We start from the raw sequence: 22,585 nt of genomic DNA, 5'->3' as shown, positions 1-22,585 counted from the left end.
GACTTTGCTTGTAATGCCTTTCACCTCTTCTTATGTCCTAAGAATACCAGCCAGCTGATTGTAAGATGAACTGCAAATATAGGAAAAGGAAAAGGAGTGGGAAAATAAAGGGAAGATGTCTACTGTTTGGAGAAACAGTGAGCTAATGAAAGAAGTGAGAAAGGAATTAAAAATATGTAACTTAACAAACTGATGCAGTTTTTGGGGACCCAGCATCTTAGCTATGGAGAAAAGTATGCTCTAAGTCTGTTAGAAAAGGAATCAAAAGGGCATGAATGATGGAAGACAGCATGAACCCTGGTGACTGGTTATCACTGGAAAGTTGACAAAAGATAAAAAAACCAGAGCTAAACCTGATTAAAGTTGTTTTTTTGGGGAGTTTTTTTGCATAAAGTTTTTCTGGTTCAGATTCTGATATTTAGAGAGAAGCTGGAGAAATAATTTGTGATTATGAGGGAAAGATTTGTCTTTGTTTCATTATTTCCACTTTCCAAGTTAAAATTCCACAGGAAAGAGACCCATATCTTTGGCTAGTCAAGCTACATCATTACTTGTGTGAAAATGTGCTGACATTTTGCAGAATGGCTTAGTTATCATTATGAAAACAGTTACTAGTATCTTTTTCCTCTATTAGACAATTGTTTCCATGTTCCAAAGCCATATAAAAATTTACTGAAGGTGGTACTAAGCTATATGATGTCTGCCAACAAAGTCATTAATGTATCTGAGAGAACAGATAGAGGTCAAAGCTGAGAACAGAAAAGTCCTGTTTGATTTGATGGAGCCCTTCAGTTACTCGGGTGGATAAAACCCCCTGTGTTCTGGTTGTTTGGAGTTTATTTCTGCTTTTCATGACCTGTAAGTAGTCTTTGGCTATTGGCATTCTCTTTCGTGGAGTTTGAATATGTTCTAGAAATGAGCTTTTGGAATTATTTTTAATTCCAAAGACTGAGTTAATAGTCTATCATTCTGATTTTTTTGGGTTTTTTACTTTGTACATAAAATAAAGATGTAAATGGAAAAAATGCTTCTGAACTCCTAAGAGTTGCTCTGAGTTGTCACCATCTAAGGAACACCTTAGATTATATGCTTTATAAAGGCAAATGGAGTTCCAATATTTGAGTTGCAATCTAAGCTGCCCTATGATTTTTCTGAATAGTGATGTTTTGAGTATAGTGCTTGGATTCAGTTACTGCTTTGAGTACCTTCTGTTTAGAGCAAAAACTGCTTGATGAATCAAGTGATACTATTGCAAGAGAAGAAAAGGGATCTCTGCTTTTCTGCAAATGCTGCCTGCAGCAGTTGTGAAGGAAATAGTGGCAGATAATGACATAAAGGTCATTTTATTGAGAATAAGCCGCATAGAATTTGGTATAGATGTCATACCTTTCGCTTTCCTGAGGCTGTGGGTAAACATTTGACCATAGTATGAGTTACACAGGCTAGGACAGAATGATTGTTACAGGTTTTCTTTCTTTACTAGCTATATTTGTTAACCCAAAACATGCAGGTTTTCATCTGATTCAGCATCTCTCCTTATCTTATTGTATTAACGTAACAAAACTTACATGCTAAACCAAATTTTCAAGCAGGTAGTAAGTCTCATACCTTTACACGTTCTTGGTTCTCTCCAACTAAGTTTAAAAAGAAGCAATGTGCCTATTCTCTAGTATGAATACAGACAAGAGGAGGAAAACCTTTTAGCTGTCTTTAAAAGAGTATTTTACTATTTTCCATAGAGTATTCTGTGAGCATGCAGAACTCCAGTACTTGGTTGATATATTTTTGTCATTACAGACTGTAACGAGTAATCCCTCCTACTTTCACACAACTTCAAATTTATCTGTTTAAAAATAAAAAAAACCACAGCAAAAGAAAAACCCATACAGGAAAGGGCTAGTTTCAACTGGGAGTTCAGATACTGTGTACTTTTAAATAGCTACAAGCTACTTTGGTTTGGACCTCATCTTTTAGCATTTTTCCTAAATGGTGACCAACTGATCTTAGAGCAATTAAGTAGTGAAAACAAGTTAAAACAGACTAACTCTCGTACCCGTAATATGTCTTCTGCTTTACCAGCAAATTGTGAGAGCTTGTTGATTATTTATTTTATCTCTAGGTTAAAAGTTTAGCACCCTCACTAGGTTCCAGCCAAAATCCTCCTCTATTAGAAAAAAATGAAATAATATTTTCTTAGTGTTTCTGGACTAGTACAGGGTATAGCTGTCAAAGAACACTAATTTTGTTCTGTTTAGACTTTTGGCTAAAGGATAAATCTGAACCTTAGTACAGATATCAGCCAATCTCTCTCATCAGCATACTTTATTTTTACTGCTTTCCCACCTATCTTGGAGTATGTGTAGCCTGAGTGTGGCAAAAAAGCCCTTTCTTTTACTCTTTGCACACATGGAAAGAGTAGTTTTCCTAATCAGGAAAGTACAGTTACTTAAGCAGCTGTGTAATCTTTCTTTGCCAAAACAGTATCACCACTGTGTGTAAGACTAAGTTCAGTGTACAGGGCTTAAGTTAGAGATGATGTTTCTTTAGTCACTTGAAAGAAAGAGGCCCTCTTCCCAAACTCCATGTTACTAATGTGAGTAGCTTCAGCAGGTACTTCCTCCACTGCTCTATCCTATACTTAGGGCAAGCTAATAAGGGGATTGGCCCTAAACAGCTCCCTAGCAAATTACTATCCACTCTGTAAATAATTACAGAACTAAAAGCTGGACATTTGCTAATGAGAGCCTGAGTAGCATTAGCAAAGCTTAAGGGTTATATCTCTTGAATGTTTTAGTTAGCCTGCTTTGGATCTCCCTTTTCCTTAATTGCTCAAGAGTTTAGGGAAGACAGAAATGCATGACAACTTTTTATTTTTGTATCAAGTGCAACATTGCAAGGAACAGATAAAACTCAGTTTACTAGTCCCATAGTATACAGAACTGAAAAACGCATTCTGCCATGCTGTAGGCACTGTGCGTAAGAACCTGGTCAAAATTTCAGTGCAATTGTGACTGGAAGAGCAAAGCAGTGCTATTACTGTTACAACCGTATGTATCCCAGTGTCATTAATACATTTATGGTAAAGCAGAACGGCTACCACTCCAGTGTATGAGCAATCTCATGAATTAGATTTTACATCTAAAACAGCAAGCAAAGGAATCAATGCTAATCCCCTTAATGAGGTGAGGCAACAAACCCAGTTTCGAGAATATCTTGAGCCAATTGATCACAACAGAAGAAATTTTAAGCTGAAAATACCTGGTTTTATCTAGTAGGGAGAATTGGAAATTGGGCAGTAATAGGTGGCCCAAGGAATTCTGCTTCCTAGCTTTTGCTCAGTGTTCATCTGTAGCACTGCAGAGGCCTTCAGCCAAGAAGTTTTTCATCAAGCTACTAGCAAGTGTAACTGACCACCATCTATACCTTTCTAGCTGTTAGTTCTGGAACAAGTCCTTGCATCACCACTGTTTGAGACAGGCATTTCTACTGAAGGTAGGTATCAAGTTTCTTCTTGATGTTGTCAAAGGAATCCACTCCCATATAGTCAGCTTGGCCCTGTTCCCACCGTTCCTTGCGTTCTTCTGAAGATTCAGTTGGTAATACTGGTGATACTGATAAGTGGGACACTGCCTCTGTAACCTCTGCCTAAAAGGAAAGGCAGAGTAAAAATACAGAAATACTTTGCATAGCTAAAGTGAGCAACAGGCCATAGAAGAATGGGACAACAAAGTAGATGTTCTCATGCGCAGTAGCAAGCATTGCCAACGGGCAGGGATTGTGCAGCTTTCCTAGCAAAATAATAAAGCAGAGTTACAGAAGTTAGCAAGGGAAAAAATAATTAAAAAAAATAAATTAAAGTTTAAGTTCTTCATACCTCTCTACAGAAGCCACAAGAGAAAGCCAGAGTATAGACCAAGCCCGATAGCTGCAAATAGTTTGTTAGAAAGATGCAAGATTACCAAGAGAAAGCACATCTTAAGAGATCATTAACTTTGGTATTGGAAAGGTTGAGAACTTAAACTGGCCCCACGTACTAAGCTAAGACTAAGAAGTCTGCAGTCAGATGCAAGCTACTAAACTCTGAATGAGAATTAGAGTCTTGAATCATTACTTTGGCTTTAATAAGTATTGGATTCATCATTGCCATTTTATGTAAGTATTGATTCTCTAGTTATCCTAGGTTTACCTAAATTTGTTTCACCATGCAAGATCTGTATGTACCTATTTGCATGCTGAACTGGGTTCTTCTGCTTGAGAACCTTACTAGCTGCAACACATTAAGAGTTAGGGCCCTTCTCTATGTCTATTAAAGAAGTTACTACAGTATAATATCTGGTGCAAGGTTAGCTTCTTACACAGTTTGTTTTAGGCAATCATACAGCTATGTTCAAGACCACTACAGCATGCTTCTCTTCTGTAGTATTTTTATTCCAAGCTTAAAAGAGCAAAACCAAAATACCCCGCATCTCCCAAACTAAAACACACCCATGCTTTGAGTTGGACAGAAGGAAGGAAAATCACTGCAATGGTAAATAACCCATCATCCATACTTGGGTATGGATGTAGAAGATTATTAAAGCACGTACCATGTTTACACCTGTAGTAGTTTCTTTAACAATTCCATGCTGTTCTAGTAATGGTAAACATCAGCTATGTAGGTATCCCACCACATGTTGAGGAATTCTGGGTGAACTATTTTAGGGTCGTCCATATTGCCTTCTATGCTTTTTGTTCTGGAGTCATATGTGTAGTTCCATGGCTTTGTGCTTCCCAGGAAGTGCACCACTTTAGTACTTGCACCAAACCTGTTGGACAAAACATTTTAGAAGCCATTTTATATGTGTGTCTAGAAAATGACTTTTGACTGGCAGACAGTTTTTTCTAACCTGCAGTTTCTGCATTTGTTCAGAAAACAGAAATATGAATATATTTAAGAGGCTAAATGCTAAATCATTAAACTGCCAATGCCTACTGCAACTGAAAGCATTGCTATTAAACAGAAAAAATGCAAACTGAATTCTATATTACACTAGTCAGAATATAGCCAAAACCTAATGATCTGGACTATTTAAATACTTACAGCCAACTCGAGTCTTTAGAATGGTGTCCATAGCTCAGGAGAGAGCAGTCTCAAGCAGCCGTTGCAATCGGAACTGGTTTTAAAAGTGAAAAAGATTCTACTCCAAAGTCAGCAAGCCAGAGAGTTAGGTATTACAAGCATTATGTAGAGAAGGGTCAGTGCTGAGTTACCCTTTCAGTTTACAGCACTGTAGAAACGGATCATTGGAAGGTCCTGCTGCAGGAAGACCATGACCCTGCAAAATGATAGCTTTGTATAACCCAGGCATTTCAAAGGACTCCTGATCTTGGTGCAGCAGGGTCCTGCTAGACAACCGTTATTTCCTAAATAACCTTAGTTTAGCCATGGGTGGGTTTGGTGGTGGGTTGGTTTTGTTTCTTTTGAAAACTGAGTTAAAATGGTTTTTAATGTGGACTTCTAGCTTTGTCACAAATGTTTAGATGAAGTGTGCCTCGTCTCAAGTGAAGAACTTAACAGTAGCAGAGACAGTAATCATTTCATTCTTCTACAGTTCCAGAACCAGATGTTCAGCTTGAGTCAGTTTTTTGTGAACAAGCAATACCAGTCTCTCGAGTAACAGTGACTGTCTTGCCTAGGTTCAATTTGTATCATGTTACAATTTCTTCTCAGCGTAATATGACTAGAATAGATAATAACGCCGGAGCAGTTTGTCTAAGCCACACGCTGGTCATCTTGACCAGGACTCAAGCGTTTAAGGAGTGTTACATATGGAGAAAATACAGGTGTGTTTCAAAAGCTGTAGAATATTCAAACCAAGGCAGTATGCTTTGGGGCGGGAGGGGGGTTCCACACTATTGTAAGATCCTTGACTATATTTCAATATTCACATTCCAATGTTTTGAACACAACTGATCTTACTGCAGAATGAAGTATGAAAATGGCCAAGTATTTGCACTAACTGCAAGAAAAAAAGTGTCCTTCAAGAGATCAGTTACTGGCTTTAACTTTAAATTCATATGTCAAGATTGGCATAAGAGGACTACATTAGTTTTATTAGCTGTCACAGTACTAAACAACCTGAGTTTTCATCTTAGGCTGCCGCTGTTCGAAGAGACTTGTTATTGTTCAAAAATCTAGACTATTTAAGCAGGAGAATGCCTAAGAAGTGTTTTGCTACACTTGCTGCAAATGGATAAGTGTACTCTTGATATTCTGTACACTTACAGCCAGAACAACAGTTGACAGATGCCAAGCTTCTCTGATGTTTTCAGTATCTGCTTTCTAGATACCTTCTGGATCTGCAATACTTTATTTTGACATTTAGTTCAACTGTTAGGAAGCTTTATGTCCACACTGGCCTCAGCAACTAATCTGTCTTTCCCCCATCTCCCAGAAAAGTCCTCATCAATGTTTGAAGTTAGAGAGCATTTGTCATGAATTGGCATTTTCCTTTGGAAAAAGGAGTTACTGAGGCTGCTGTGAAATCTAGTCTCGCTGTACAAAGCTGCAAAAACCTTAGCTATTGATGTCAGTAGGTTTAAATTTCAGTATATTCTAACTGTGATTATCAAGGAGCGTAGCTGTGATCTAACCAAGGGCAATTATTCCACTATTGAATGGGGAATTTACTTACGATGGCTGCACTCCAGGCATTCTTACTTTTGAAGGTTCTGAATGAGTTCTGTTAGGCAGTGATTCACTTAGTTAAACAGAATTTTGTCAGGAGCCCCAGATCCAAGTAGTGTTTTGTGGCAACAAAGTAATTTGTACAATTAAGGTCGTGTGACTAACAAGCCAGCCATGGAAAGAGGACGTACCTTTACAATAGACGTTAGCTTATCAAATGCTATCCAGCTACTTAGTCATTCTGAGGCTTGCATATATTTCTTTAAATAAGTGTTCCACTTTTAGCATGACAAGATTCCAGATGGTATTCTGATCACAAGACATAGTTTGATCTTGAGCCAGCAACAGTCCTGCTTATGCTAGCCGCTGCTTTAGACACTAGTATACTGATGTCATTCGGAGATCAGATTGTTTTTATGCAATTGGTACTTTCCGTCCCCCTTGCCCCCAGCTTCTGCAGCTCTTAATAGATAAAGAGTTTCTGTGTAACATTTCAGCTTCCCTTGCTTCCCCTCCTCTTCCTCCTGTGTTATTATAACACTTTGACCCTGCCTCTGACATACAGTTTATGCACATGCCAAATGGAATACTGCTAGCTAGGGAGGATACAGTTTTCCTCACAGAGGAAACATGTAATGGTATGTGGCTGGCAGTAGACTTTGTTCCATAGTGCTGTTACTTAAAAAACTGACAGAGGTCAAGAAAGACTGTTGGGAGAGAATTCTAGTTTTATACAAGTCTTTGCTCACCACATTTGTTTTAATGGTATAGGTTGATTAGATGAACTTTAACTACTGGTTATTAAATACCCTAAGTAACTTGAGTGAGAAAAGGACAAGTTACCTAAGTGGGAATGATACCAGCTCAAGTTGATTCAAGAGTCTACTGCCATTGGTTAGAACTGTACTAGACTGTATCCCATACTGGAGGAGTGGTTCTTCCTTTTGCAAGTGACCTGTCAAATGTACTTACTCTAAATTTTGGTGTTACTACCAGGGATGAGTGGTTTAAGCTACAGATACAGCTCTCTCTGCATTTATCTTGAGGTGACTCATTTGACTCACATTAATTCAAGTTGTTGTTTTTTAAGAGAAGAAACTACTATATATTCAGTGACAATGACAGTCTCCTTCTAGACAACCTCTGTAAGCTCACATCATGCCTGTTCATTCTGTTACAAGAAATTAGTTTATGTAAGCTCTAAAATCTTCTAAAAAATTTGAACTTACGCTTTAAATGCTGGAAGGTAGGAATATACAGAAGTGCTGCTCAAATTATCAATAAATGGTAGATGTTTGCTCATGTCTGTTGTTGCCCAGCTGCTGAAGAAGGTGTTTAATAACCCCTGATCTGCACATAAAAGAGAAAGCATTAATAGGCTACAAGCATCAGATAGCTATTTGAGGATCTTTTTTCAGTTCAGTAAAGTAAGACGTTGTAATGCAGTTGTCATGTCCAGTAGAAGTTTGACACAGAGCACTAAATTTCTATTGTGAACAACCCTGTAAACCTTGCAGCCTTTGCAAAATCCAAAAAAATGTAGAGAATGAAATAGTCTGTGTGGGGTTACTTTTGCTAAAAGATAGCAAGCTGCTTACAAACTCTGCCATCAGTTTCTTTACAGCTGAAGTCAAGCTGTATAAGGCAGAAAAAAACAAAGCAGACCAGGACAACTGAGTACTGTTCAGCTTCAGGAAAGCTGTAGTCAGAAGATCAAGGTGCAATAATAGTTTTTATTACTTAGCTTATAGATGCATAACCAACATCTCACTGCCAGAGTTAGGGTATCAGTGGCTGTTAGACCTGCAGTCCCAGATGCTTACCTCCACCGCAATCTGATAAAAAAAGGCACGTTCAGTCTTGGTGGAAAACTCTAGTACAACTTCATTCAAATCCCATAACAGATAAGAGGTGTTTCTTAGTTCTGTACTAAAAAGCTGCTGACTAACTGCTAACGTGAGGATAATATCTGTGTGGAGGGGCTACCTAAGTTTGCAAGTAGAGGGTTGTAATGAGGTTAGTCAGTCAAAAGTTGTTTGGTATCACAGTAGTAGAATAACTAAAAAAAACCAAAAATAAAATAAAGCTTCCAGGCCACAGCAGAATAGTTTCTAAGCAGTATGAGATGTAAAACCCTATTTATTTATACTATTCATTCTTTATTGCAATGAATATAATTAGTTTCTAAGTGGTAATAACTTCACCTTATCAAGAAATTGAAAGGAGTCCCTCAACTTTCATTTGCTGTATTCCTTTCACTTAACTGCATTCACAAGAAGCCTTACTAAAGAGTACATAAACAGATAGCTAGTTAGTAGAGACAAAGTTCTATTTTAATCTTTAATTTTCTCAAGCACTCAGTCTCTGTGACTCAGAAAAGCGGTTTCATTTGCCTGTGATTAGAGTTAGGGCAGTATTAAGGTACACCATCAGTGCTACTTGACAGAATTTGCGTTTTTGCAACTGAAAATCTAGACGCTGGGCATAAACTTAGATGTACAGACAGTACACTGACAAATCTAAATTCCAAGTATCCAGTTACAGCTGTTCAGCATACATGCAGATTGCAGAGTGAGAAACTGCCAGAGGACTCAGGGCAGTAATTTCAAACTCTCTGACGTGCCCTCTCAACCCCTAATGGAAGGGAAAGCACTTTTGAAAGAGTTGTGTCCATCACAAGAGAAACTGAAGGGGCAGCAGCAGTGTATTTAACTTTCACTCTACAGGACGTCCTCTCACTCAGATTGTTTACATACTCTTTTTTTTTTTTTTTTTTCAGATTGCATGCATTTGTGCAAAGCAGACAATGAAAGCAGAATTTAGCTGGTCCTAGTCCAGACTTCAACAGTAGTTGTTGTTATAAAAACTGGATCTTAGACATAAGGTGAAAGAATCAGGCAGTACTTGTATTAACTACATATTCACAGATCACAATATGTAAATACAAAGATTCAATACAGCAAGACTGTAAAAGCAATGATTTTGGATTCAGGCTAAAGAGCCAAGAGGATTATCAAGCAATAGCAATGCTCTTAAGTATCAGTACTACCAGATTTCTTTTAAAACCAAATTTTTCTTTCCCTCCACTACTTTTAGATGGTATCTAGAGTTTATTGCATGACATTGCTTTATATCTAGAAAGGTGAAGTTCAAGTAGACAAAGTGGTTGTCTACTTAAGTATCTATGATTCTGCCATTCTGGACAACAGCATTACATAGAAGGCTCCTGTCTGCTGTTATAACATGACATAATCTGGAAGTCTTGCATTCCCTACTTACTACTATTGCAGATGAGCACTTGCAGCTTGACTTCAACTAACACATAGCTTGTAGCTTGTTAAGTTTGTGTCCCTATGTCCTATAAAGCAGTGACCCTTCACAGGTTTTTCTCTTACTAAAGTTTTGTAGAACCTTTATTACCGTCTAGGTCAATTTAAGTTTCAATTCCCTTTCTCCCCCACCAAGTTCCTGAGCTCAGCAGTAGCTTATACAGATGGCCTAAGTCTCCGTGGTCTCATCGCTCAGATCAGTGCTATCATTAATAAAAAACTAAGTAAATTTTAAAGCTGAAATACAAATTACATTCTAGAAATTCGATATCTAAACCATTAACCCACTATTTTTGCTGTTAAGTGCTGCAACAATTATTTTGCATTTAGAACACTGAAGCAGTTTCACCATTGTGTGGCTTTAGCTTTCAAGTCGGAGAGTACATTGTGGAAGCAGTTCTATTCTTTTAAAGGACAGGGGCCTTCAAACTAGAAGATGGGTATGCTAGCAGTCAAGCACAGAGCTCGGAGAAGACAACCACCAAGTCTCAGATGGTCTGGAGCTACTCAGCAGTAAGTCTGCACAAAGATGTGTGTTTGTTTGGGGTTTTTTTTTGGTTGGCTGGCTTTTTGGAGGTGTGGGGGTTTGTTTTTTGGGGGGGGGGCAAGAGGGGGTCTTTTTGTAGGGTTTTTTGTTGGGGTTTTTTGTGTTTTGTTTTGCATTTTTTATTTTGCTTTGTTTTTAATGTAACAATTCAGAACTATGCTATAGATTTTGCTACAGCTGGTGATCAATTTGCACCCAACATCTGAGAGTGCTCACAAAGCTACCAACTGCTGCTTTGTCAGTAGCAAGGTACAGACCCTTCACTACATTTTCACTAGAGTCTATTCCTATGGTAGCATTAAGCATCCAACTGTGACTAATGTTCTTTAGAAAACCACATACAAGAGTCCACACAGTAACAGGGATTATTCTGCAGACTAGGAGTGACTAGTGAATTTTTACTTTTTGAAAAGTACTGAAAGGTAAGTCAACAGGCTGGCTAATTACTTTCTATCCAATAGCTCCATTTTATGGTCTTGTTTATGTAGTTTTCTGTAGCTTGTTAAGTTAGACTTTGTTTTGTTGTAGTTATAGTGACAGGAGACAGCCATACTCAGAAGCCTTTAACTAGAGCAGTCTCCAAGCAACATGTGCTTTTACTGCAATGGTAATAGATTTAGTAGACTTACAGAACAGCAGAACTTGGCTTCTCAAGCTTAAATCTGGTACAGTGGCCAATCTCAAGTGACCTATAGTGGGAAGCAGCCAAGGCTATATGCACTTGATATTGGGAAAGAGACAGCCACCGCCCTGTAATGACAGGAAGCCATCACATAGCATATGAAGAGAGAGTTGTATCTTCAAATGTTTGATTCTCTGAAGCTGTGCTCAAGTTGACCAGTGCTATTTTTTCTGTATCAACTTGAGTTGGCGTAGAACATTCAAGCCTTGAGTGTTAGGAATGCATGAAGCATGGTACTGCAGTTTCATTTGCTACTGCATGCACTGTGCTTGCTACCTCTTAAGATTTCTTGTTATATGATTCTACACTGTTAATGCTTACAGCTGCTAGTTTGGATGCCAAACTCAGGGTTTTTATTTCATGAAGTCTGAAAAAAGCAATTTCACTACATATTGTAATGATAGCCTCTATTTCTGAGAAGGATACAATTTTGTGTACAGAGTCCTCATGACATGTATGTAGTTACTGAGCCATCCCAACTACTATTACCATTTTGGTCTAACTTAGATTGAAATACAAATTAATACATACCATCAAAGCTGCCTTTCTCTGTGGCAAACTGTAACAGCTGATTGTATGTTTCAATGGAAGGTCGGTAAACAAAAACTCCTGAATTGAAACAGTCAGGCCAGCCTGGATCTGGTGCTGCAGACAGCTCCTCTCTCTCAAAAAGCTCATCGATATTTGACAAAACCTAATTGTAAAGGAGTAAAAAAAAAAAAAAAAAAAAAGTGTTTTTACATTGGGAATCATGGTATCGTGTTTTCATGGATTATGACATCAACTTTCATGTCTTAAAGTTCTCATATCAATGCTCTTGTCCTGTGGAAGACAATACTTTTTGGAAATAGTCCCCACAGACTTCATTACAATTAATTTAGATTAAAAGGCACACACATTCTTACAGTTACTAGTCCAACTAGTAAAAGGCTTCTATTACCCCTACTCTTAAAAACAAACAAACCAACATAAACAATCCACAGAAAAAAATCCAACAACTCCCATACAAGGTCATTAAGAGATACCAGGAGATACAGCTACTTACCATTGTGTCTGCATCCATGAAAACACACTTCGTAAACTGTGTCAGTTCCCAGCAGTGAAGCTTTGTTAGTGTGACACCTAACTCAGGTCTTTTCATTAATGCCAAGTGTGCTGAATCCCCACTATCCAAGACGTTTACCAGTATGACTTCATCAAAGACCTTTTCCAGCACTCTCCTGGGGAAGAGTCAAGATTTAGTTCTATTGTTACTCCAGCACCAGACCACGTGAAAGATTCCTCAAAGAAAAGTGGTATAACAGGGAACCTGGCAGCATTTCTTATTTCATCAGTAAGAGTTGACTGCATATGTTGGAATGCAGAAGTTCCCCTGTCTGCCTCAAAGTTTCTAGTTTGTAATGGGCACATTTTGGGGAAGAAAGAAGTTTTTTTTCTTCCACAAACAGGGCATTGCTACCAAGTCCAGTAAGTCATGGCTATGTAGTGCAAACTTTCCACAAAGCTTTTTTTTCATCCAGTCTCTGATTTTTGGCAACTTAACAGTCTACTTTGAGCAGGCAATTAAGAAATGGGAAGCTGTTGGAGTAGCTTGAACAGGACAGTAGCTGAATCCTAAACACCTGAAACAGAAGTTTCTGCAATAGTTACAACACTGCTCTTCTGGATTTGTGACATCTGACTTGACCCAGTTGCTAAAACTTTCTTTATCCCCAAAAGTTTTTTCGAAACTGACTTAGTCGTGGGTGTGGCTACAGAAATGTTTTGAACCAGTATCATGTTCACTAAAGAGTGACAAACTTTCAGGCAGTGTAGTGAAGTTTTGTGGCAGATATCCAACCTTTGCTTTACCATCAATAAAGCATTGCTATTAGTTCAAGAGAGATTAAGGCATTCATGCTGCTTAAAATAGGAAGCATCTGTAAAGTGTTGGTATTCTGCAGTGTATCTTGAATGCTCAGCAATTACCAGTGCAATTTGAGCCACAGAGCTTGTAAATGAGTTTTGGAACTCTGTCTTGCAAGGCTGTCTTTATACTGACAGTTTGGTGTGGACAGTTGCTTCTGAACTTAAGGCATACCCTGTTAGTGGAGACAGGGTGAGAAATGCAAGTTCTAGTTATGCCATTAGGTAGGTACATATCAGTCTAAGGGCACAGTACTAGCTGGCTTGCACCAGCACAGAAGCACATTTAGGACTGATTCATCTTAAAAGAGCACACTCGCCTAATAGGCTGGCATGGATGTAAAATCTTAATGTTGATATGGCCGTTTAGTTGCCAGGAGACTGCAGGGAGAGTTAGACCTTTTTTTTTATTGAGCCACCTCTCTACTGTCTCTAAATATTGAGAAGTCTTTTCAGACGAACTTTCCCATGTAGAGAATCTTGACCTATCATCTGTAGTTTTACAAACAGTACAAACCAACTTTTTGGGTTTCTTTTCCTTCCTTGTATACGTGGAAAGAGAACCCAGTCCCCTCCATATTGAGATTATTCCAGAGAGGCTCTAGGAAGCAGTTGCCCTTAATTTCACTTGTTGTACTGTGGTGACCTTGTTAGATGCCTCTTTGAGCTACTGATTTGATGTACTTATTGATAATTTAGTTCTGCTCGTTTTCTTCTCTCGTGATAAAATTTGATTTGACGTATCTGCTAGATTTCAAGAGAGCTTGTGTTATATTATGTCAATCAGGAATACTTCTGCAAAACAAATACCAACCCCCTACTCCCCTACTCCCTGCAAACAGACAATGCTAATGAACACACAGGCAATATTGTTGGACAATTCTAAGTAGGACGATGAAATAGCAAAGATCCAGCTGAAATATCAGTATCAAGTCACAGTTTAGTAACTACAGACTATTTGTTTAACTCGTCATAGGGAAGAAAGAAAAAACAAAACCCCACCAGAACATAATAAACAGTTTCATGTTTGAAGAATGTAGAGAATTCCAGATAATATAGATAAGTTGAATTCTGCTAAACTTAGCTGTTTAGCTTCCACAGTTTTGAAAAGTTACTATCAAGGAGTTTAACTTCCATTTCTCAACCTGCACATCAGCAGGAACTGTAGCAGCTTGAAGTATGTAAGTGACCTTACCTCATAAGATCTGAGACCTGAGGAGTTATGAGCGCAGTCAGCTTCCTTGTTGTTCTGTACTGTTGCAAGGATGAGCCAAGTACCAGTGCTCCTTTCACATAGGAGTCATTTGTGGCTAGAGTCACAAAAGACTGGTCTGGAAGAAATGAACTTGGTCAAGTTAGCGCGATCCACTACTTTATTCTGAGACGGGTATACTAGAAACCTACTATTGTTAGGTAATCACGCTGTGATAACTAAGATGTGCCTTTTAACTCTGTATATAGGGCCTACCTACATGGCTAAATGAAGTAGATTATACTTGCATAGCTATACTCGCTATAAGTAACTTGACACATGGCAAAATGCAGTAAAAAACCCCACAAAGTCAAGACCGTTGCAAGAGAAAACCAGTTCAAATTTGCCCCCATGTTAAATAAGTCATGCCAAATGTAGAGACAATCCAAAAAGTCTAAAGAGCTTTACTTTGGCCATTAGTATGCTATTTTAACCTAAAAGCATTTGGATTCTGTGGGCTTGCATTTGGCCTGAAGTTAGAAGGGTGTTGTAGAGTTACTGTGGGTTCAGCTCTCAACCCTGAAGCTACGGCAGTGTAAAACTTGCATTTCATTTTCAAATGAAAGGAAGCATTGAATTAGATCTTGGACAACAGTTTTAAGTTTTGCTAGCTCAGGATTTTGCAGATGAGTTGTTCTGCAACCCACAGTTGCAGCTCTATCACAAGAATGCAAGATTTGACTGGGAAGTAACTAATAATACAAAAAGCAATTTAAAATTTGCAGCAACAGTTTTTACTCTTCAAGCAAAAAAGAGGTAAGTTTGGATTGTTAATATAAAGTATAATCTGCTCCAACTGTATCGCAGAAATAGATGAAGATGTATTGTTTTGCCATATAGTGCTTATTGAGGCCATATAATACAAGCTTTGCATTCTTTCAATTGTCATGTTGTTTTAAACTGCCAGGGTGGGACTGACAAAAGCAAACAAGTAACTTACAAAAGTTCTTCAGTTCACTGTTAACTATTGTCATGTAGACCTCCTTTCCAAGCTACAGCTCTTTATATATGCTCTTTTCTACCAATCCATTTTCAACAGTATCAACAGAATAGATTCTTCCTGAGAATTTCAAGGATAAATTTTGAGATTCAAGTTTATTTTAGCAACTCTGATTTCTTTTCTTTACAGAATTTGTTAGGTTACTAGGTTAGATCAGAGTGAGGGTTCTGGGCACTTAAAGGCTTACTATCAAGCCTCGTAGTAAGATTAAAATACTGACTTCTTTGGGAGAGATTGTTTGGCACAACTCCTAAGTTCATAAGGCAGTCATCATTAATATCTTTTAAATTTAATAGCACCTTAACCATTGACAACAGAAAGTCATGTACAATAACTGTCTATAAACTCTGCAAACCTGCTTTGGAAGATCTACAGACCAGCTACAAAACCTTCTATTTTGCTTAGCAGCAAAACCAACTAGTCCCAAGGGATTTAGATTATAGTGGTCAATCACAAAGATCAAAAAAGCTTCTATAATGCCAGGAATAAAGATATTTTGTTTCAATTCACTTTTAGCTACCTATTTGTACCAGTTCATATTCAGCAAGTCTACAGAACAACTTTATGTTTCCTTGAAGTGGCAAGTATGTAACATTTTAAGTGGTGTGAACATCCTCCAAATAGGATAGGGTTTTTCACTAGTTAATTTGCGCGTTACTACTCAATACATAGAAGTCAGCCACTCTATGCTCTCAGACTGCTCACTAAAAATCCAGTGTAGACAAAGTGGGATTGTGCCCAACATTCATCTGAATGTTGCTTTTTTTTTTTTCAGCAGTGTAAGACTAATTCTTAAAGTGACCTTGTCATTGAAAGACTAGTATTTTTTCATTGACCTGCTACAGGTATACTTCTACCATGTCTTCTCATTTTATTGAAACTGAATATTCACACACAGAGGTCTCTCTTAGAGAAATAAAGTCCATTTAATGATGGAGTAAAGGCTAAGAAGCCCCCTATTACATCCAACTCCAGCAGGAGACTGTACAACTGCTTGACAGGAGGGGAATATTGCCAACTTGTAGACCATCCAAGTCAGCCTAGCTTTCCAAAGCTTTGAATTAACTGTGTTCTATTTCAGATCTTCTCTACACTCATAAGTACATGAGTCCATGCTACAATTCAGGCAAGACCAGTTCCTGATAATTATGAAAGTTACATCTGCAAGAGACTAGTCCATTCTACATAAACCACAGGTATTTCAGCTGTTCGCATCTCCCTTCTCAATTTTCTGTAAACATTTCCTCCACAGCATCTTACGTTCATATAGCAGCCACTGTTGTGCCTGATACCTAATGACCTGTTAGTAACAACGTCTGCAAAAACAGAGAATGAGATACAGTTGCACAGCTTCATAACTGACTTATCCAGACAAAACCATGATACTTCAGAGACACCTTTAGCTGCCCAGTTCAGAGGCTAGAATATCCCTTCGCAATTTGCGCCAGCCCTTACACAGCCAAGAGCATCCTGGACGTCTGAGCTAGGAGCAATCTTTCATTTGACGGCGTGCAGGAAGTGACTGGAGTGCTGCCCCAGATCTTTTCAAATTTACCCGGAAGCTTTTTCGTATGCATAGCCAGAGTTTACAGGTGCTTGCCTTTTCCCCTGTTCTTGAGTTAGGTACTCTATATCTGATTTTTTTTTTTTTTTTTTTTTTTTTTTTTTTTTTTGATTACGGGATCCTAGGAGACAAGAGCATCTAATCAAGGCATGCACCGGGAGCAGACTTCCTGCAGACTTCCGATCTGAAAATGAAACCTACTCCGCGACAGCTTCAGGTATGGGAAGAATCGGGGAAAAAAAACGGAAGAAAAAGCCAGACGGACTTACAGGGGCGGTAGGAGAACTACTCATTTAAGTATCAAAATCACCGAAGTCGCACGCTCTTCTATGGCGTTCAGGAGGGAGCTGTGGTTTTCCCCTGTGAGTCGCTAGCGGCCTACAGTGGCCCCTCATCGCCGTCCTGCTCCCCGCCACGCTGGCCTACATCTCTCCCCGTCCGGGGCCGGAGCCCGGGCCGGGCACCGAGGCAGGGCGCGGCTCGAGCCTGCACCGCGCCCGGCCCCTCACCCGCACGGCGGTGCCCGGCGGGCGTCTCCGACCTCCCCGCGGGCAGCCGCTGGCCCCCACCGGGCCCGCAGCCCGCAGCCCTCCCCCGGAGCCCGCTCGCCGCCGGACGGCCGCCTAACAAATAGGCGCGGCCGCCCCGCTCCCGCTCCGCTCCCGCGGCCGGGCGCGCGCGGCAACTCCGCTCCCGCGGCCCTCGCGAGCGGCGGCGCGGTGCCGGGCGCGCACTGACCTCCATGGTGCCCGTGCGCGGGTCGGCTGCGGGACAGGCGCGGGCCAGGCGCTCAGGGCCGCGCTGAGGCCGCCCCGTTATATAGGGCGGGGCCACGAGCGCGCTCCGTGGCCGCGGCGGAGGCCCCGCCCCAGTGAATCCCAGCGGCGCCGCGGGCGGGCCCCCCGCCATGGCCTTCTGCGGCGGCGGCACGTCACCCCCCTCCTCCGGCCGGGACGGGACCCGCGACCGCGACCGCTCCGGGAGGCCTCAACCCCCCGCCCACCCGGGTGCCTCTCGGGTAAAGCGGAGCTTGAAAATACTCCACGGCGCGAATAGAGGGTAGGACCGTGTCAGGGAGCTGTGGCTCAGGCTGGCAGCGGCGGTGGCAAGGAGACCGTTGCTCCCGTGGCCGCTAAAGTCCTGCGGGAAGAAGAACTAAAACCAGGCCTGGCCCCAAAGCCAATCCACAGCTGCGAGGAGCGGTTTACAGTGTCCGCACGTGTCAGACATCCTCAGTCCTCCAGCCGCATTAGGGCCCTGTGGGCTGCTGCTGGCAGCCTGTGCCAGTGCTTGGTCACCCTCACAGTGACAGTGTTTCCTGATGGTTGGAGGGAACCTCCTGTGTGTCAGTTGGTGCCCATGGGCCTCTGGCCCTGTCCCTGGGCACTGCTGGGAAGAGCCTGGCCTCTGTCCTCTTGGCATCTTCCCTGCAGGTGTTTGTACAGGTGGATGAGTATCCCCTGAGCTGCTGCTTCTCCAGGCTAGATGATCTGAGCTCTCTCAGCCTTTCCTCGTAGGAGAGATGCTTTCTTGTCCCTTTGTTGTCCTTGTGGCCCTTTATTGCCCTCCAGATGTTGGTGTCTTCTGTAGCAGGAGCCCGAACTCAGCACAGGTCCTGCAGGAGTGGCCCTCAGCAGAGCTGAGCGGAGGGGAGGGATCCCCTCCCTCTACCTGCCTGCCGGACTTTGCTGCATGCAGCCCAGGATACTGTTCACTTTTTCAGCAAGGCACATTGCTGCCTCATGTTCAATTCGGTGTCCCCCAGAACACCCAGTCCTTTTCCATGACCCATTATCTTACTCAAGACGATGGCCTATACCTCCTTTTGACCACAATAGATTGAAGGAACTCCGTTAGGGAAGAGGATTTCTTTCTAACTTAAAATGGCAAATGAGGTTTGTCATGAAAGGGTTATAAAAAACCAGAAAACTCTTAAGTGCAAACTGATGAACAAAGAAACACTCCAAATTTCCCTAACACGGGAAATTATGTTTGAACTGAGACAATTTTGTTTTAAAATCAAATTGCTTACTTTTCAAAATACCCTGACTAACCACAAAAGACCCAAACCAAAAACAGGCTTTTCAGCATATCATTAGTTTATAAAACATTATGTGCATAAAAATGTGTGAATCATAATTGTGGGCGATGCTGGTAGTGTTGTATATGTGTAGGGATTACTAATATTTTCTGGTATGCAACCCTTTTTCAGGTATCCATGGCTTTGCCAAACTTTCTCTGTGATGGTGTTAGGCATGGTTTGTGTCTGTCTCAGAGAAAGTTTTGAGAAATTTTTAGCCAGCACATTTCAGCTGTGTCTAGCTTGTTGCTTTGCCAAGTTTTGAGAGAAACATAGAATAGCTGCTGTTGGTGACTGCCCTCCCCCCGTCCCCTGGTTCCTTTGTATTATGTTAGAGTGGAGCAAAAGAGCATAATTCCTTCTGATTTCCATGTTAAACAATCAGAACAAAACCCTAGAATTGCCAGTGTTTAGCTTGAAAGTGTGACAGAAGAGTACTTGCCCCTACCCCTCTGCACAAACCTGTTGCACATGCTGATTGAGATTTTTCTGATGTTCCTGGGTGAACAGGCTGTAAATTCTATGGTTCCCTTCTGTGACTCGATTACATGTACATCTGTGCCTTCTACTGACGGATTACACTCTTTTCTTCCACAAGCTGAAGGGAAAGTCACGGGAAGAACCTGAGAGATAAGCAGGTGTCCCCATTGGCTTTCAGCACAAATGGAAGAAAAGATCACGTGACATGAGGATAGAAGGAAAAAAGCCCCCTAAAAAGAGAAGAGGACAAGCTCTCATGAGATGAGGGCTTGAATGGGAAAACATCTAAGCCTAGGATAAGCTGAGCAAAAAAACCCAGCTAGGCCTCAGTTTGATGGAAGGGAATAAATTTGAGACCCAGTGAAAGATAAGTATATGAGGATGGGAATGAGAACAGAGAGACGGTGTTACTTGTCAGCACACATAGGACTTGGTAAAAACCTAGTGAGGAGAAAGGAGGCATAGATTTTTGCTAGATAAAGAGACAGTATTCAGAAGAACAGACGAAGTGCTGCATAGCAGTTCATTAGGTGAGTACTGGAGCACAGAAGGAGGTGCAGTCCTATGGAAAATGAACCTGTGATCGTTGCAATTTAAAAGCTCCACCACCATGTATGTCACAGAAGTCAAATTGCACATTATAGAACTTTCTCTTTTTAATGACTAATAGTTTTATTTTAGTAGGAACTTGTTTATAACTAATTAAAAAGGTGTTTCAAAACACCAAATACTAAGAAATAGCTTTGAAATATAGTTACGATTTACATAGCGTAACAGAAACTGCTATCCCTGCAACTGGACCGTGGTAAGTGTAAACTTCTAAAGCACTTAATTAGCCAGTTACACATAGCTAATAATAATGTCGCAAATGTGCACAGTGAGTCCAAATGTTAAATTAATAAACATTCTAGAGAACTTTCACAATAAAACATTACTTCTGCCTCTTGAAAAATCTAGGGGATAAAAACCCTAAACAACCCAGAACAGCTGATTCCATGTATCCAATCCAAGTTTAAAGTACTTAGTGGAATTCCGTTTTTACAACACTGCACTGAAATTGTAATCTGTCTGGTTAGGAAAAGACTTCAACAGTGTGAAGTGCATAGCTGGATAGATGAAAAGACTACAGCCCGATTCAAGACTGTATTGAGAGGTTCGATTCCCATCTCGTCCTTGCCCTAAACTTGTCACAAACTTCTCTGATGACAGAAGCTGTTGCGGATCATTCCCCTCTTCTTTTTGAAGTCCTTCTCACCTTGACCTTACAGTGAAGCTAGACTGGACATTTATTATTTGAGACCTTACGAGTATTTAGCACAAATTTTCCTAGTGCTGGGATTTCATTATAATGTAACTTACTCAAATATGACTGAAAAGGCCTTGGTGTTTCTATTTGAATAATCAAAATATTATGTTGTCACTCCAACTTATTTCAAGCCTTCACATTCTCCTTTCCTAATGGGCATTCTCTTTACCCCTCCCAGAGCCAGTTACAGTTCTGGCCTTGTTTTTTAAAAGAAATCCCACCTGTTACATAAATGTGATAGTCTTCTAAAAAGCTAGGCTCTATCATTTGCTTGGTGCATGTTACTTAACGCATGGCAGTGAGCGCATGTTTAGAGGATTAAGGAATTCTTGCAATTTCTTCTAACTAACATGATAAACTGTCTTATAAACAGTGAAGCAAGTAGGTCTCAGTTTCTTTATATTATCTTTTGGTTTGATTCTCAGTGGTCTACAATGCAAGCTACAACAGAATCTTTTCTCCTAGTTGCATGAATAACCTGGCATATATTAAGAGGTAAATTGCTGATGAGCCTTTCTTTCTCACTGGAGAAATAGTTACCTCTCTCACCAATCTTAACAAAACTGTTAAAAAGTTGAAGTGCTGAGACCTCCCTCTGCTTCCTTAAACTTAATAACAAGGTTTAAATATAATGGAGAACACAGAACCATGTAACACTGATTTATAAGCCTCCTTTCCTTCAGCAAATAGTCTAAACAAGGCGTGTATGTGTGTTTTTCTCCTAAATTGGCCTCTGCTTCATCTCTGTCTGCTCCCCTTTTCTAGTGATTCTTCTGGGATGGGAGATCACAAGACCTACTGATTAGGACACGTAGCTGGGAGCAGAAAGCAGGGGTTTGTCACCAATTCCACTCCTCATTTGCCTGCAATAAGTGCGGGCAGTGCAGCTACTTATTTCTCTTTTTTCCCTCTCTTTACCACTTGACTAAAACCAGTAAAGTCCTCTCTTGCTCTGTATTTGTACAGAGGAGTCTCCATCATGTATCCAAATTGTAGCTGCTGCTGCCTCAGTAGGTAACAATAAATCTTACAGTTTCTTGCCTCCACAGATGTGCTGAGCAGAGTTTTAGACTCTCTGAAAATAGAAAAATTCTAGTATCTCATCTGAACATGCATTTTCTTCCTTACTGCAGGAAGTGCTAAAGCTCTTAAAACAAACTAGCAGATGATAAAATTCCTGGAGATGCAAAGTTCTCAGGGTATAGAAATTCTAGCAGGGATTTGGGAAGAAGCAGTAGTAATACTTCCACAAAATTACTCAGACTTACAGCAGTGCTCTAGTTCCATGCTAGACTTGTGCTGAATTTCAGGCTAGTACTTCCTCCAGTCTAGGCCATGTCATTAACTTTAGTCGCATGCGAAAATAATTAAAAAAAAAAAAATCAGGGTCATATACTGGGAATGGCGTTTATGATTAAGTGAATTCAATTACTCCTTTTTGAAAAACCTTAGTATCACCGAGTTGAGATGTTTCAACCCCTTCCTAGCTAAAGAAGTATAATAGCATCAGGAATAAAATAGAACAGTTAATTTGGAAGGGACCAACAATGATCACCTAGTCCAACTGCCTGACCATTCTGGACTGACCCAATGTTAAAGCATATTATTAAGGGTACAGCCAAATGCCTCTAAACACTGACTGGCCTGAGGCATAGAACACCTCTCTAGGAAGCCTGTTCCAGTGTTTCACCACCCTCTTGGTCAAGAAATACTTCCCAATAATGTCCAGTCTGAATCTCCCCTGGAACAGCTTTGAGCCATTCCCAGGCATCC

The 22,585-nt window shown here is 40.4% G+C and overlaps 1 protein-coding gene across 1 annotated transcript; it reads right to left on the bottom strand.

Moving 5' to 3' along the window:
• Nucleotides 1-1,324: 1,324 nt before the first annotated feature.
• Nucleotides 1,325-17,360, bottom strand: GYG1 (glycogenin 1). The gene is given in 9 exon segments (XM_032698465.1): nt 1,325-3,645; nt 3,875-3,925; nt 4,587-4,645; nt 4,648-4,805; nt 7,897-8,023; nt 11,757-11,919; nt 12,271-12,445; nt 14,326-14,461; nt 17,257-17,360. Coding segments are annotated over 9 exon segments (1,116 nt in total). The 5' UTR covers nt 17,342-17,360; the 3' UTR covers nt 1,325-3,483.
• Nucleotides 17,361-22,585: the final 5,225 nt, after the last annotated feature.

Source organism: Chiroxiphia lanceolata, chromosome 10 (genome assembly GCF_009829145.1).
Source record: "Chiroxiphia lanceolata isolate bChiLan1 chromosome 10, bChiLan1.pri, whole genome shotgun sequence".
Classification (NCBI taxonomy): domain Eukaryota; kingdom Metazoa; phylum Chordata; class Aves; order Passeriformes; family Pipridae; genus Chiroxiphia; species Chiroxiphia lanceolata.
Note: the sequence above shows the minus strand (reverse complement) of the source record. Positions and strands in the feature narration are given on the sequence as shown.